The sequence below is a fragment of the Amblyraja radiata genome, chromosome 30 (genome assembly GCF_010909765.2).
Source record: "Amblyraja radiata isolate CabotCenter1 chromosome 30, sAmbRad1.1.pri, whole genome shotgun sequence".
Classification (NCBI taxonomy): Eukaryota; Metazoa; Chordata; class Chondrichthyes; order Rajiformes; family Rajidae; genus Amblyraja; species Amblyraja radiata.
In genome coordinates, this window is record NC_045985.1 from 6,915,711 (window position 1) to 6,928,837 (window position 13,127).

At 44.2% G+C, this 13,127-nt stretch overlaps 1 protein-coding gene across 2 annotated transcripts in view; it reads right to left on the reverse strand.

Annotated features, from left to right (window-relative positions):
* Positions 1 to 337: 337 nt before the first annotated feature.
* LOC116990105 (prostate stem cell antigen-like) overlaps positions 338 to 13,127 on the reverse strand; it is a 48,553-nt gene continuing 35,763 nt past the window's right edge. Inside the window, exons 1-3 of one of the 2 annotated variants that reach the window (XM_033047634.1) lie at positions 5,804 to 6,030; positions 1,474 to 1,581; positions 338 to 827 (exon numbers count right to left, since the gene is read on the reverse strand). In XM_033047634.1, coding sequence (XP_032903525.1) covers positions 694 to 827; positions 1,474 to 1,581; positions 5,804 to 5,855 — 294 coding nt within the window. In that variant the 5' untranslated portion in view covers positions 5,856 to 6,030 and the 3' untranslated portion in view covers positions 338 to 693. Of the gene's footprint in view, positions 828 to 1,473; positions 1,582 to 5,803; positions 6,031 to 13,127 lie in introns of those variants that run through there. The other variant, XM_033047635.1, reaches the window with a different exon arrangement.

Here is a 13,127-nt window from a genome sequence, read left to right on the forward strand (position 1 = left end):
AGGAGCCCTGTCTAGCTCTCTTTTGAAAGGATTAGCTTTGCCTTTGTCAACTTGAAGGAGGTTGTCCATGTGCTGCCATCATAACATGCTTGTCTAGCCTCCTGAGATAAACACAATGTTATAAGATCATGCAGTAGGTGATAGGAGCAGAACTAGGCCATTCGGCCCATCAAGTCTACTTCGCCATTCACTCACGGCTGATCTATCTCTCCCTCCCAACCCCATTCTCCTGCCTTCTCCACATAACCCCTGACACCCGCCCTAATCAAGAATCTATCTATCTCTGCTGTAAAAATATCAATTCCCTTGGCCTCCACAGCCTTGTGTTGGAGTTACTGAAGCTGTATGTATATATATATATATATATGTAACCTGCTCCAAAACATAATTCAAATCAATAACAAACTAAATAGTAAATTGGAAGATTGAGGAATTACAGAACCCATAGAACTAACCACCATCGATGAACTAATCCTGAACCTGGATGAGGGTTACTGATTTTGGAATGAAAAGGATTTGCACATCTGTTAGATTAAGTTGCTCATCTCTTGGAAATCAAGTGTTAAAACTCATTATCCCTGATCTTCAGACAAAAAGCACCCAGAAGATTGCACTGTGCATTATTATTATGCACTTGCTTCACATAAATATTGCAAACCAGACTGAGACCAGAGCAGGGAACAGAAGAAGAGATCATTTAACTTGGTCACTCGCGTTGCAGAGGTCAGTATCACAACAGCTGACAGAGACTGAGGCTCCTGGGACAGTTTGCTGGACATTACAATCAGCAGGGCGAACACATCCAGCGCCGTAAGCCTTTACACCAGCTGGAAAAACAGAATGGACAGTTAAATAATTTCTATATTCATAGTTCATGTATCATTGTAGAGTGTTACAGCGTGGATACAGGCCCTTCAGCCCAACTTGCCCACACCGGCCAACAATGTCCCAGCTACACTAGTCCCACCTGCCTGTGCTTGGTCCATATCCCCCAAACCTGTCTGATCCAAGTACCTGTCTAACTGTGTCTTAAACATTGCGATAGTCCCTGCCTCAACTACCTCCTCTGGCATCTTGTTCCATACACCCACCACCCTGTGTGAATGCCACTGAGTTTTCACATTTCTATGAGTGAATCAGCTATTTATTCACAGAATCGTACAGTCTTAACATCTTTACGAGGATGTTGCCAGGTCTAGAGGGTGTGAGCTATAGGGAGAGGTTGAGCATGCTGGGTCTCTATTCCATGGAGCGCAGGAGGTTGAGGGGGTGATCCTCAATAGATTGGGTAGATACTCAGAGTCTCTTGCCCAGAGCTGGGGAATCGAGGACCAGAGGACATAGGTTTAAGGTGAAGGAGAAAAGATTTAATAGGAATCTGAGGGGTAACCTTTTCACACAAAGGGTGGTGGGTGCATGGAACAAGCTATATCTCTAAATAGAGGTGTGCATCTCAAATTCATTCGTACTTACAAGCCTCTGCAACCAGAAGGAAGCATTGCTGCCCCGCAGTGCAGTTAACAGTATCAGTCACGCATCTTTCCGTTGATCCTGAGCAGGAGTAACACTCCAAAGTGTTACCTGTACATTGAGAACAAAACACAAGAGGTTGTGTGAGAGACACCTGTAGCTCGTTCTGCCGCTGCTCTGAAAACGAGCAACTCCTTTCAATAAACATAGAACAATACTGACACAAAATGCTGGAGTAACTCAGCGGGTCAGGCAGCCGCTCTGGAGAAGAGGTACAGGTGATGTTTTCGTCGAGACCCTCCCAAATCCCAACTGGTTGTAATGGTTTAAAAGTCGTCTTCTCGACTCTCATTGTTTGTAACTCATTCTCACCTCGCCCACAGCTAACAATGGCACGTTTCTTCTTTCATTTTTACTTTTTTGCATATCTTTCATTCATCTATCTTCAATCCATGTATTACTAAAACTCTCGTCTTGTTTGTTTGGATGTCTGCGTGTGAGTGAGACCTTCAAATCACACTAAAATGGTACACGATAGTGCTACAATTTTTGGACCACCTTACTCACAATTGTCCTGTGGTGTGTTTCCATTAAGTTTCGTTCAGATTGATGTCATATTTCACCAGTTATTTCACATATTTTATTTCAAAAATCCAAATGTTTCTTTCTGCAGCTTTGACTTCACAATGGGAATGTAACCCTACCAGCTGCAATGTTGAAATCCCGGGACACTCAGTCCTGCCAGCACTAGCATGTGCAATTGCCATCTACAATATTGCAATCCCTTTTTTATATATTCCTGGCAGCAAAGATTTTTTTAAGAGCAATTACATTTTTTTAAAGTCACAGTACCATGAGCTCAGCCAGCTAGCAAGTGCAATTGCACTTTTTTTAAGTTGTAAATGAGGGAGGGTGAATAAGGCGAAATAAGCAGCCCCTGTGTAGTTGGAGGCTATGGATGAGTAGTGGAATATTGCGTTGGGGGAATGGGTTGTGTGGGAGGACCAGTCCTCCCATCTGACTGGGACCCAACGGGTCCGAATTGGTCTATTATTATATTACTAAATCTATCATTTTGTTTCTATATTTGTGTGCCAGTTTTGTAAACGGTACATGATAGCGCTAGAATTTTTATACCACCTTACTCACCATTGTCCTATGATATGCAAAAAAATAAAATTTGTTCAGATTGATGCCATAATTTGCAAGTTATTCATGATTAAAACGAAAAAAACACTTGAAAAAACCTGACTGCCCTTCAACAGTGTTCCACCCCACAATGACATCACAATGGGATCTCATTTTTTTGAGGAAGGATCAAGGGTTAATGCGTACGTGACCAGGAGCTAAGTGTTGAAACATGACGTAGCTAAATTGCGGAATTATAGAAATTTGAGAAGTAATATCTGGACACAGTACAGGGATCTGGTACGAGAATTGGGAAGTGACACAACAATAGAGATGTACAGAATATAGATAGGTCCACATATGGCCATGTTGGAGCTGATCATAGGACAAATTGTGATTTTGTAAGTAACGGAGGGCGTGACTGAGGATAGGGAAAAGGGGAGGGAGGGAGTGAAGAGAGAGGGTGAAGAGGAGGGAGAGCCACGCCTGCACTGTTGGGGGCTATGGGTGAGTGGTGGAATATTGCGTTGGGGGAACGGGGCCCAACGGGTCCCACTTGTTTGTTTTATATCTCTCTACATCACCGTCTATTTCCCTCCTTCCCCTTTCACCTGACTCTCAGTCTGCAAAATGGACTCGACCCAAAACATCACCTAATCCTTCTCTCCAGAGATGCATGCTGCCAGTCCCGCTGAGTACATAGACGGGACTGGACCTTGGAGAGGAGGGAGAGGGAGGTGGGGATGGAGGGGATGGACAAAAGGGAGAGATGGGTGGAGATGGAATGGGGAAAGGGAAGGAGAGAGGGGGAGGGGAGAGGAGGGGTGAGGGGGGGGGGGATGAAGAGGGGGAGGGGAGATGCGGAGGAAAGAGGGGTGTGGAGAGGGAGGAGGGGTGAGGGAGGAGGGGAGAGGTGGAGGAGAGAGGTGGGATGAGAACAAATATAACCATATAACCATATAACAATTACAGCACGGAAACAGACCATCTCGGCCCTACACGTCCTTGCCGAACAATTATTTTCCCCTAGTCCCATCAGCCTGCACTCAGACCATAACCCTCAATTCCCTTCTCATCCATATACCTATTCAATTTATTTTTAAATGATAACATCGAACCTGCCTCCAGCACTTCCACTGCCTCCACCACATTCCACACAGCTACCACTCTCACCAATGCCTTGTACAATTTTAACATTACATCCCAACTTCTATACTCAATGCTCTGATTTATAAAGGCTAGCATATCAAAAGCTTTCTTTACCACCCTATCTATATGAGATTCCACCTTCAGGGAACTATGCACAGTTATTCCTAGATCCCTCTGTTCAACTGCATTCCTCAATTTGCTACCATTTACCATGTACTTCCTATTTTGATTTGTCCTGCCAAGATGTAGCACCTCACACTTATAAGCATTAAACTCCATCTGCCATCTTTCAGCCCATTCTTCCAAATGCCCTAAATCTTTCTGTAGACTTTGTAAATCTACTTCATTATCCACAACACCCCCTATCTTGGTATCATCTGCATACTTACTAATCCAATTTACCACACCTTCATCCAGATCATTGATGTACATGACAAACAACAGTGGACCCAACACAGATCCCTGAGGCACCCCACTCGTCACCTGCCTCCAACCCGACAAACAGCCATCCACCATTACTCTCTGGCGTCTCCCATTCAGCCGCTGTTGAATCCATCTTGCTACTCCTGCATTTATACCCAACAGTTGAACCTTCTTAACCAACCTTCCACGAGGAACCTTGTCAAAGGCCTTACTAAAGTCCATATAGACAACATCCACTGCTTTACCCTCATCAATTTCCCTAGTAACCTCTTTAAAAAATTCAAGAAGATTAGTCAAACATGACCTTGCAGGCACAAATCCATGTTGACTGTTCCTAATCAGACCCTGTTTATCCAGATGCTTATATATATTATCTCTAAGTATCTTTTCCATTAATTTGCCCACCATGGAAGTCAAACTAACAGGCCTATAATTGCTAGGTTTACTCTTGGAACCCTGGAACCCTTGAACTCTTGGAACAACGTGCGCAGTACGCCAATCCTCGGGCACTATTCCCGTTTCTAATGACGTTTGAAATATTTCTGTCATAGCCCCTGCTATTTCTACACTAACTTTCCTCAATGTCCTAGGGAATATCCTGTCAGGACCTGGAGACTTATTCACTTTTATATTTTTCAAATGTGTCAGTACTTCTTTTTCTTTGAATTTCATAGTATCCATAGCTACTCTACTAGTTTCCCTTACCTCACATAATTCAATATCCTTCTCCTTGGTGAATACCGAGGAAAATAAATTGTTCAATATCTCCCCCATCCCTTTTGGCTCTGCATATAGCTGTCCATTCAGTCTCTCTAATGGACCAATGTTATCCCTCGTTATCCTTTTGCTATTAATATAGCTGTAGAAACCCTTTGGATTTACTTTCACCTTACTTGCCAAAGCAACCTCATATCTTCTTATAGCTTTTCTAATTTCTTTCTTGAGATTCTTTTTACATTCCTTATACTCCTCAAGCACCTCATTTACTCCATGCTGCCTATAATTATTGTAGATCTCTCTCCTTTTCCGAACCAAGTGTCCAATTTCCCTTGAAAACCAGGGCTCTTTCCAATTTACATTTACAAATACATTGATGTTTTATTAAATGGTACAACAAACTGAACAAAGTAGTTCAAACTTCTTGGTATAGGATAAAATCTTAACTGAATACAATATAATATTTCTACATTCATATTGCATTCATATTTCTACAAATATGATATTTGTATTATATTAAAATGGCAATATAGTTTTATTAGCCATGCGAGAGAGGCTATGGCAAAAATATTGTGAAACAATTTCAGATTTATACTTGCACAAGAATTCAGTGCACACACACATTTGTAACAGCATAAAATATTGCAATATACAAGATTTCTGCGCATACAAACTACTAAAAATTAGATGGAACATTGGTCTCGACCTGAAACGTCACCATTCCTTCTATCTGGGACATATAACAATAAAACACTCTGGACTTGACAATAACTAACTCCATATTCAGTAACAAACTCTCTACATGTGAACGAACACACAGCTTAATGTTTAACCAAGAATTCCAATCCCACTTGAGAATCTAAAATGCCTTTCCACAGTTAAACTAGAGGACAACAAAATAGTTATATTTCCTTACCCGGAGAGGCACTGAGAATGAGACCAGCTACCAGGACCACAAGGCAATTCATCTTTGGATTTGAACAGCTGAGCTTCGAGGGCAAGAGAGCGAACTGGAAAAATTTCAAACAGAAGTTTTCAGATTCCCTGAAATCTGTAGAAGGATCCCAACTGGAAACGTCACCAGTCCGTGTTCTCCAGAGATGCTGTCGGACTCGCCGAGTTACGCCAGCACACTGAGCCTTTATTGAAAATCCCTTGTGATTTTGACTATGGGATGGTCTTACAGAGGTAGGGGGAGGAGGCAAGGAAAAGATCGCGTTACTGATGACTACATGATAGAGTAAACCTGAATTACTGGAAGAGATGAGAATGAAACCATAATTGTGAAAGAGATACGCACGAAATGCTGGAGTTACCAAACGGGAGAGAAGGAATCAGGGCAGTTGATGCAAGGAACATCAGGTGCTGGTAACAAACATCTTCCCACAAAGTTCCGGAGTAACTCAGGTGGTCAGGCAACATCTGTGGAGTAACTCAGGTGGTCAGGCAACATCTATGGAGTAACTCAGGTGATCAGGCAACATCTGTGGAGTAAGTCAGGTGGTCAGGCAACATCTGTGGAGAAACTCAGGTGATCAGGCACCATCTCTGGAGTAACTCAGGTGGTCAGGCAACATCTGTGGAGTAACTCAGGTGGTCAGGCAACATATGTGGAGAAAACTCAGGTTGATCAGGCAACATCTCTGGAAGTAAACTCAGGTGTGTCAGGCAACTCTGTGGATAACTCATGTGGGTCAGGCAACATCTGTGGAGTAACCTCAGGCTGGTCTAGGCAACATCTGTGGAGTAACTCAGGGTGAGTCAGGAACCATCTGTGGAGTAACTCGGGTGATCAGGCGACATCTCTTGGAGAACGTAGACTGGTGACGTTTCCGTGTCCGGATCACTTCTTCCAGATCTTAGGGAACGTGGCGGTAGATTGCTGCCAGTTCCTGCTTTTAGCCCCAAATACCCGTTGATTCCATTAGCCCGAAGGAGCCAAATGTCTTGAAGAGCGCAAAAAAAAATTATTATTAAATGTAAAAGCAAACACAAAAAGTAAAACACAGAAACTATCAATAAAGAAACAATACAGAAGAACTCTTACGCCCCTTTGCTATTCGAAAGAAACCTCATCCTGTCCACACACCATGGTCCTAGCTTTTCCTCTCTCTCTCTCTCTCTCGCTCTTTTCTCTCCCCGAAGGTGAAGCTCATGATCTCACGGTAGAACCCTGTATTTATATTATATATATGTTATCTCCAAGTACAACATGGTGAAACCAAACTGTCTCAAAATGGCCTTTATTAAAATCTGACAATGTCCACTTTAACCACATGAGATTTTGATCTCAAATTGTGGAATACAGAAGCAAATAAATAAATAATATCCCAGACATTATATATTTGAGGGTGCTGTATTTAGCTGCAGACATTTCAAACTAGGCTGTGTGGGTTGTCAGCAAAGATACCAGAGAGATACTACGATCTTTGTTTGTCAGTGTTGCAGGATAAGTACAAGTCTCAACATACAAAGTGTAAAAGTCAACAACTACTCCCATCCAGCCTGGGTGTGGTCATATTTCACATGATGAACGGCCAGGTTATTGATTCATGCACATGCAAGCACACAGCAGATTTCAACATGTGCCCCACGCCGGTCGTGTTCTTAAAACCTGTGCGGACCAACTTGCTGGAGTTTTTATGGACATTTTCACCTCTCATTTCTGAGGTCAGAGATAATATATATAAGCATCTGGATAAACAGGGTCTGATTAGGAACAGTCAACATGGATTTGTGCCTGGAAGGTCATGTTTGACTAATCTTCTTGAATTTTTTGAAGATGTTACTAGGGAAATTGACGAGGGTAAAGCAGTGGATGTTGTCTATATGGACTTCAGTAAGGCCTTTGACAAGGTTCCTCGTGGAAGGTTGGTTAAGAAGGTTAAACTGTTGGGTATAAATGCAGGAATAGCAAGATGGATTCAGCAGTGGCTGAATGGGAGAAGCCAGAGGGTAATGGTGGATGGCTGTTTGTCGGGTTGGAGGCAGGTGACTAGTGGGGTGCCTCAGGGATCTGTGTTGGGTCCTTTGTTGTTTGTCATGTACATCAATGATCTGGATGAAGGGGTGGTAAATTGGATTAGTAAGTATGCAGATGATACCAAGATAGGGGGTGTTGTGGATAATGAAGAGGATTTCCAAAGTCTACAGAGTGATTTAGGCCATTTGGAAAAATGGGCTGAAAGATGGCAGATGGAGTTTAATGCTGATAAATGTGAGGTGTTACACCTTGGCAGGACAAATCAAAATAGGACGTACATGATAAATGGTAGGGAATTGAAGAATACAGTTGAACTGAGGGATCTGGGAATAACCGTGCATAGTTCCTTGAAGGTGGAATCTCATATAGATAGGGTGGTAAAGAAAGCTTTTGGTATGCTAGCCTTTATAAATCAGAGCATTGAGTATAGAAGCTGGGATGTAATGTTAAAATTGTACAAGGCATTGGTGAGACCAAATCTGGAGTATGGTGTACAATTTTGGTCGCCCAATTATAGGAAGGATGTCAACAAAATAGAGAGAGTACAGAGGAGATTTACTAGAATGTTGCCTGGGTTTCAACAACTAAGTTACAGAGATAGGTTGAATAAGTTAGGTCTTTATTCTCTGGAGCGCAGAAGGTTAAGGGGGGACTTGATAGAGGTCTTTAAAATGATGAGAGGGATAGACAGAGTTGATGTGATCAAGCGTTTCCCTTTGAGAATAGGGAAGATTCAAACAAGAGGACATGACTTCAGAATTAAGGGACAGAAGTTTAGGGGTAACATGAGGGGGTACTTCTTTACGCAGAGAGTGGTAGCGGTGTGGAATGAGATTCCAGTGGAAGTGGTGGCGGCAGGTTCGTTGGTATCATTTAAAAATAAATATGATAGGCATATGGATGAGAAGGGAATGGAGGGTTATGGTATGAGTGCAGGCAGGTGGGACTAAGGGGGAACGTTGTTCGGCACGGACTTGTAGGGCCGAGATGACCTGTTTCCGTGCTGTAATTGTTATATGGTTATATGGTCTGAGGTTCCCACCTGCTTTAAAAGGGCATCAATAATACCAGTGCCCAAGAAGCGCAAGGTGACGTGCCTCAATGACTATCGACCAGTGGCACTAACGCCTGTGGTGATGAAGTGCTTTATGAGGTTGATCATGGAGCAAATCAACTCCTACCTCGACAAAAACATGGACCCACTGCAGTTCGCTTACCGCCACAACAGATCAACGATGGATGCGATCTCGCTGGCCCTCCACTCCGCTCTGGACCACTTGGACAACAAACACTCATATGTCAGGCTGTTATTCATTGACTACAGTTCAGCATTTAACACAATCATCCCATCCAAGCTGGTTACCAAGCTCTCAGATCTGGGTCTCTGCGCATCCCTCTGCAATTGGATCCTCGACTTCCTCATTCACAGACCACAGTCTGTCCATATTGGTGAAAATGTGTCATCCTCGATAACAATCAGCACGGGAGCACCTCAAGGCTGCGTGCTCAGCCCCCTGCTGTACTCACTCTATACTCATGACTGTGCAGCCGGATATAGTGCAAACTCCATCATCAAGTTCGCCGACGACACCACTGCTGTGGGACGTATCATTGATGGGGATGAGTTCGAGTATAGAAGGGAGATTGACCGATTGACCAAATGGTGCCAGCACAATAACCTGGCTCTCAACACCAGGAAAACCAAGAAACTGATTGTGGACTTTGGGGGGTAGGATAGGGATCCACAATCCCGTTTATATCAACGGGTCGATGGTGGAAAGGGTCAATAACTTCAAAATCCTGGGCGTGCATATTTCCGAAGATCTTTCCTGGTCCCAGCACACTGATGCAATTATAAAAAAAAGCACATCAGCGCCTCTACTTCCTGAGAAGATTACGGAGAGTCGGTATATCAAAGAGGACTCTCTCGAACTTGTACAAGTGCACAGTTGAGAGCATACTGACTGGTTGCATCGTGACTTGGTATGGCAACTTGAGCGACCAGGAGCGGAAAAGAATGCAGAATGTTGTGACCACTGCCCAGTCCATCATCGGCTCTGACCTCCCCACCATCGAAGGGATCTATCGCTGTCGCTGCCTCAAAAAGGCCGACAGCCAACATCATCAAGAACCCACACCATCCTGGCCACACACTCATCTCCCCGCTACCTTCAGGTAGAAGGTACAGGAGCCTGAAATCTGCAACATCCAGGTTCAGGAGCAGCTTCTTCCCCACAGCCATCAGGCTACTAAATACGACATCAAACAAACTCTGAACTATAACAGCCTATTGCAGTTTATCTGTTTATTTATGTGTGTATATATGTGGTCTATGCTATATAGACACACTGAACTATTCTGTATCTGTATTTACAATACTCTGTTCTGCTGCAGCAATCACGAATTTTATTGTCCTATCTGGGACACATGACAAGAAACTCTCTTGACTTTACTTTTTGACTTGAATCTATCTATCTCTGCGGTAAAAATATCAATTCACTTCGCCTCCACAGCCTTGTGTTGGAGTTACTGAAGCTGTATATATATATATATATATGTAACCTGCTCCAAAACTTCATTCAAATCAATAACAAACAAAAAAGCAAATTGGAAGCAGAATAAGGCCATTCTGCCCATCAGGTCTACTCCGTCATTCAATCACGGCTGATCTATATCTCCCTCCTATAACCATTCTCCTGCCTTCTCCCCATAACCTCTAACACCCCTACTAATCAAGAATTTATCTCTGCCTTAAAAATATCCATTGACTTGGCCTCCAAAGCCGTCTGTGACAATGAATTCCACAGGATCACCTCCCTCGGACTAAAGAAATTCTTCCTCGTCTCCTTCCGAAAGGAACGTCCTTTAATAAGCGAACTCGGTATTACAACTGCCCAGGTCATTTCCGATAAACACTCTCGCCAGCTGAGCGACTGTGTGTACGGACCTGCGTATTCATTTCAGTGAGATTTGTAAATAAACTAGACTAAGTGGGACCCGTTGGATCCCAGGTTCACTCGGGAGGGCTGGTCCCCCAACGCTATATTCCACCTCTCCACTAATTCCAATATTGCTGGCCAGTGGGGGGGGGGGGGGGATTCCTGGAGCGCTAGTATGGGTGTTGTGGGCTGAAGGGACTGGTTTCCAGAGGGCTAGAATGGACATTGTGGGCCGAATGGATCCTTGGGCTGGAGGCTCAATCACTCAAGCAAGGTGTGCTGGCAGCTCACTCACTCACGGCTGGTGGGCTGGCAATTGACTCACGGCTATTCCTTGAAATTCCATTTCAGGCAGGGTGCCAGGCCGCCAAGCTCAAGTGAAGTGTTTTACCACTTCAGGCAGTGTGCAAGGCCGCCAAGCTCAAGTGCAGTGTTATACCACTTCAGGCGGGGTGCAAGGCCGACAATCGCAAGTGCAGTTTGATGCCACTTCAGGCGGGATGCAAGGCCGCTAAGCTCAAGTGCACTTTTCAATAAGGCAACACAGCTGTTGCATTTTCAAACCAAAGGCAAAGGCCTCACACTAGCATTTTCAAACCAAAGGCAAAGGCCACACACTTTAGCATTTTCAAAGCAAGCAACACTATAGCATTTTCAAAGCAAGCAACACTTTTCGCAAGCATTTTCAAAGCAAAAAGCACTTTCAGGAAGCATTTTCAAAGCACAAAAAGCAAGCATTTCCAAACCAAAACACACTCTTAGCAATCATTTGCAAAGCCAACAACACTTTTAGCAATCATTTGCAAAGCCAAAAACACTTTTAGCATTTTCAAACCAAAAAACACTTTTGCATTTTCAAACTACATTTTCAAACTACATTTTCAAACCACATTAAGGGAACTCACAGTTTAGTGGAATTGTGTTCAGTGTTATTCACAGCTCAGACTGAGAGACGTGACCCTCTAGATCCCCCCATCTTGCAGAGACTGAATGAGTCACTCAACACTTCCGAGTTTTATAGTTCCCTCCCCCTCCCACCGGAAGGGACGTGGCCTTCATGGCGTGATTGACAGGAGAGAGAATCTCAACTTTATTTAAACATTAAAAAGACTTTTATTTTTCACTGATGGGAAAAATCCTGTTGTCCTGCCCAGCGGAGGGGGACTCTGAGTAAGATGGTCAAAAATCACAGCCGTAAGTGGCAGTGTTTTTTCTAAAATCAATATGCAGTGCAACAGGATGTAGTCAAGATGAGACTTTTAGTAATATAGATTAATCCGTCAAATATGTCAGCAGTCGGCCACAACGTACTGCAGGCTACACTAGTCCACAATTGTATCTATTTAAATTATTGACTCAATATAGCGCCAGCCCTGAAAACGCAAGAATGCCTGGAACGAACCTGTCAATGGTCGAATTGAGTGGTCAACCAATTTGAGACAGTCCTTACATTCCTATGGATTGAAGGAAACGAGGAGAAGGTGCTGTGTGTGTTGGGGTGGTGGGGGGGGGGGGGGGGGGGGGTTGGAAAGTCCAGATTGGATTCCAACAGGCTGGTTAAACTTTCCAGGTGGGTTGGCTTAAATAAAGATGCTGTTGCTTGAACCTCTGTGGTTGGTTCCTCCCTTCGGCCACTTGGTAACCTGGGTTGATCTGGTCTGACAGCCCTCTGGCTAGCTCGCTGCGTGTCTGATCCTAACGCAGGCTTAATTCTGCTTCTACCACTTATTGTGAGGCCACGCCATTTACCAAGTTGCTGCCTCACACCGCCACAGACCCGGGTTCGATCCTGACCATAGATGCTGCCTGTACAGAATTTGTACGTGTTCCCCGTGACCTGCGTGGGTTTTCCCAGGGGGCTCCGGTTTCCTCCCGCACTCCAAAGACGTACAGGATTGTCAGTTGTGTTCTAGAAGGAACTGCAGATGCTGGAAAATCGAAGGTAGACAAAAATGCTGGAGAAACTCAGCGGGTGCAGCAGCATCTATGGAGCGAAGGAAATAACTCCCTTGTCAATTCTTCCCTTCCCTCCCGTACCACCCCCTCCCCGGGTACTTTCCGTTGCAACCGCAAGAAATGCAACACCTGTCCCATTACCCCCCCCCCCCTTGACTCCATTCAAGGACCCAAGCAGTCGTCCCAGGTGCAACAGAGGTTCACCTGTATCTCCTCCAACCTCATCTACTGCATCCGCTGCTCTAGATGTCAGCTGATCTACATCGGTGAGACCAAGCGGAGGTTGGGCGATCGTTTCGACGAACACCTCCGCTCGGTCGGCAAGAACCTACCTGACCTCCCGGTGGCTCAGCAATTCAACT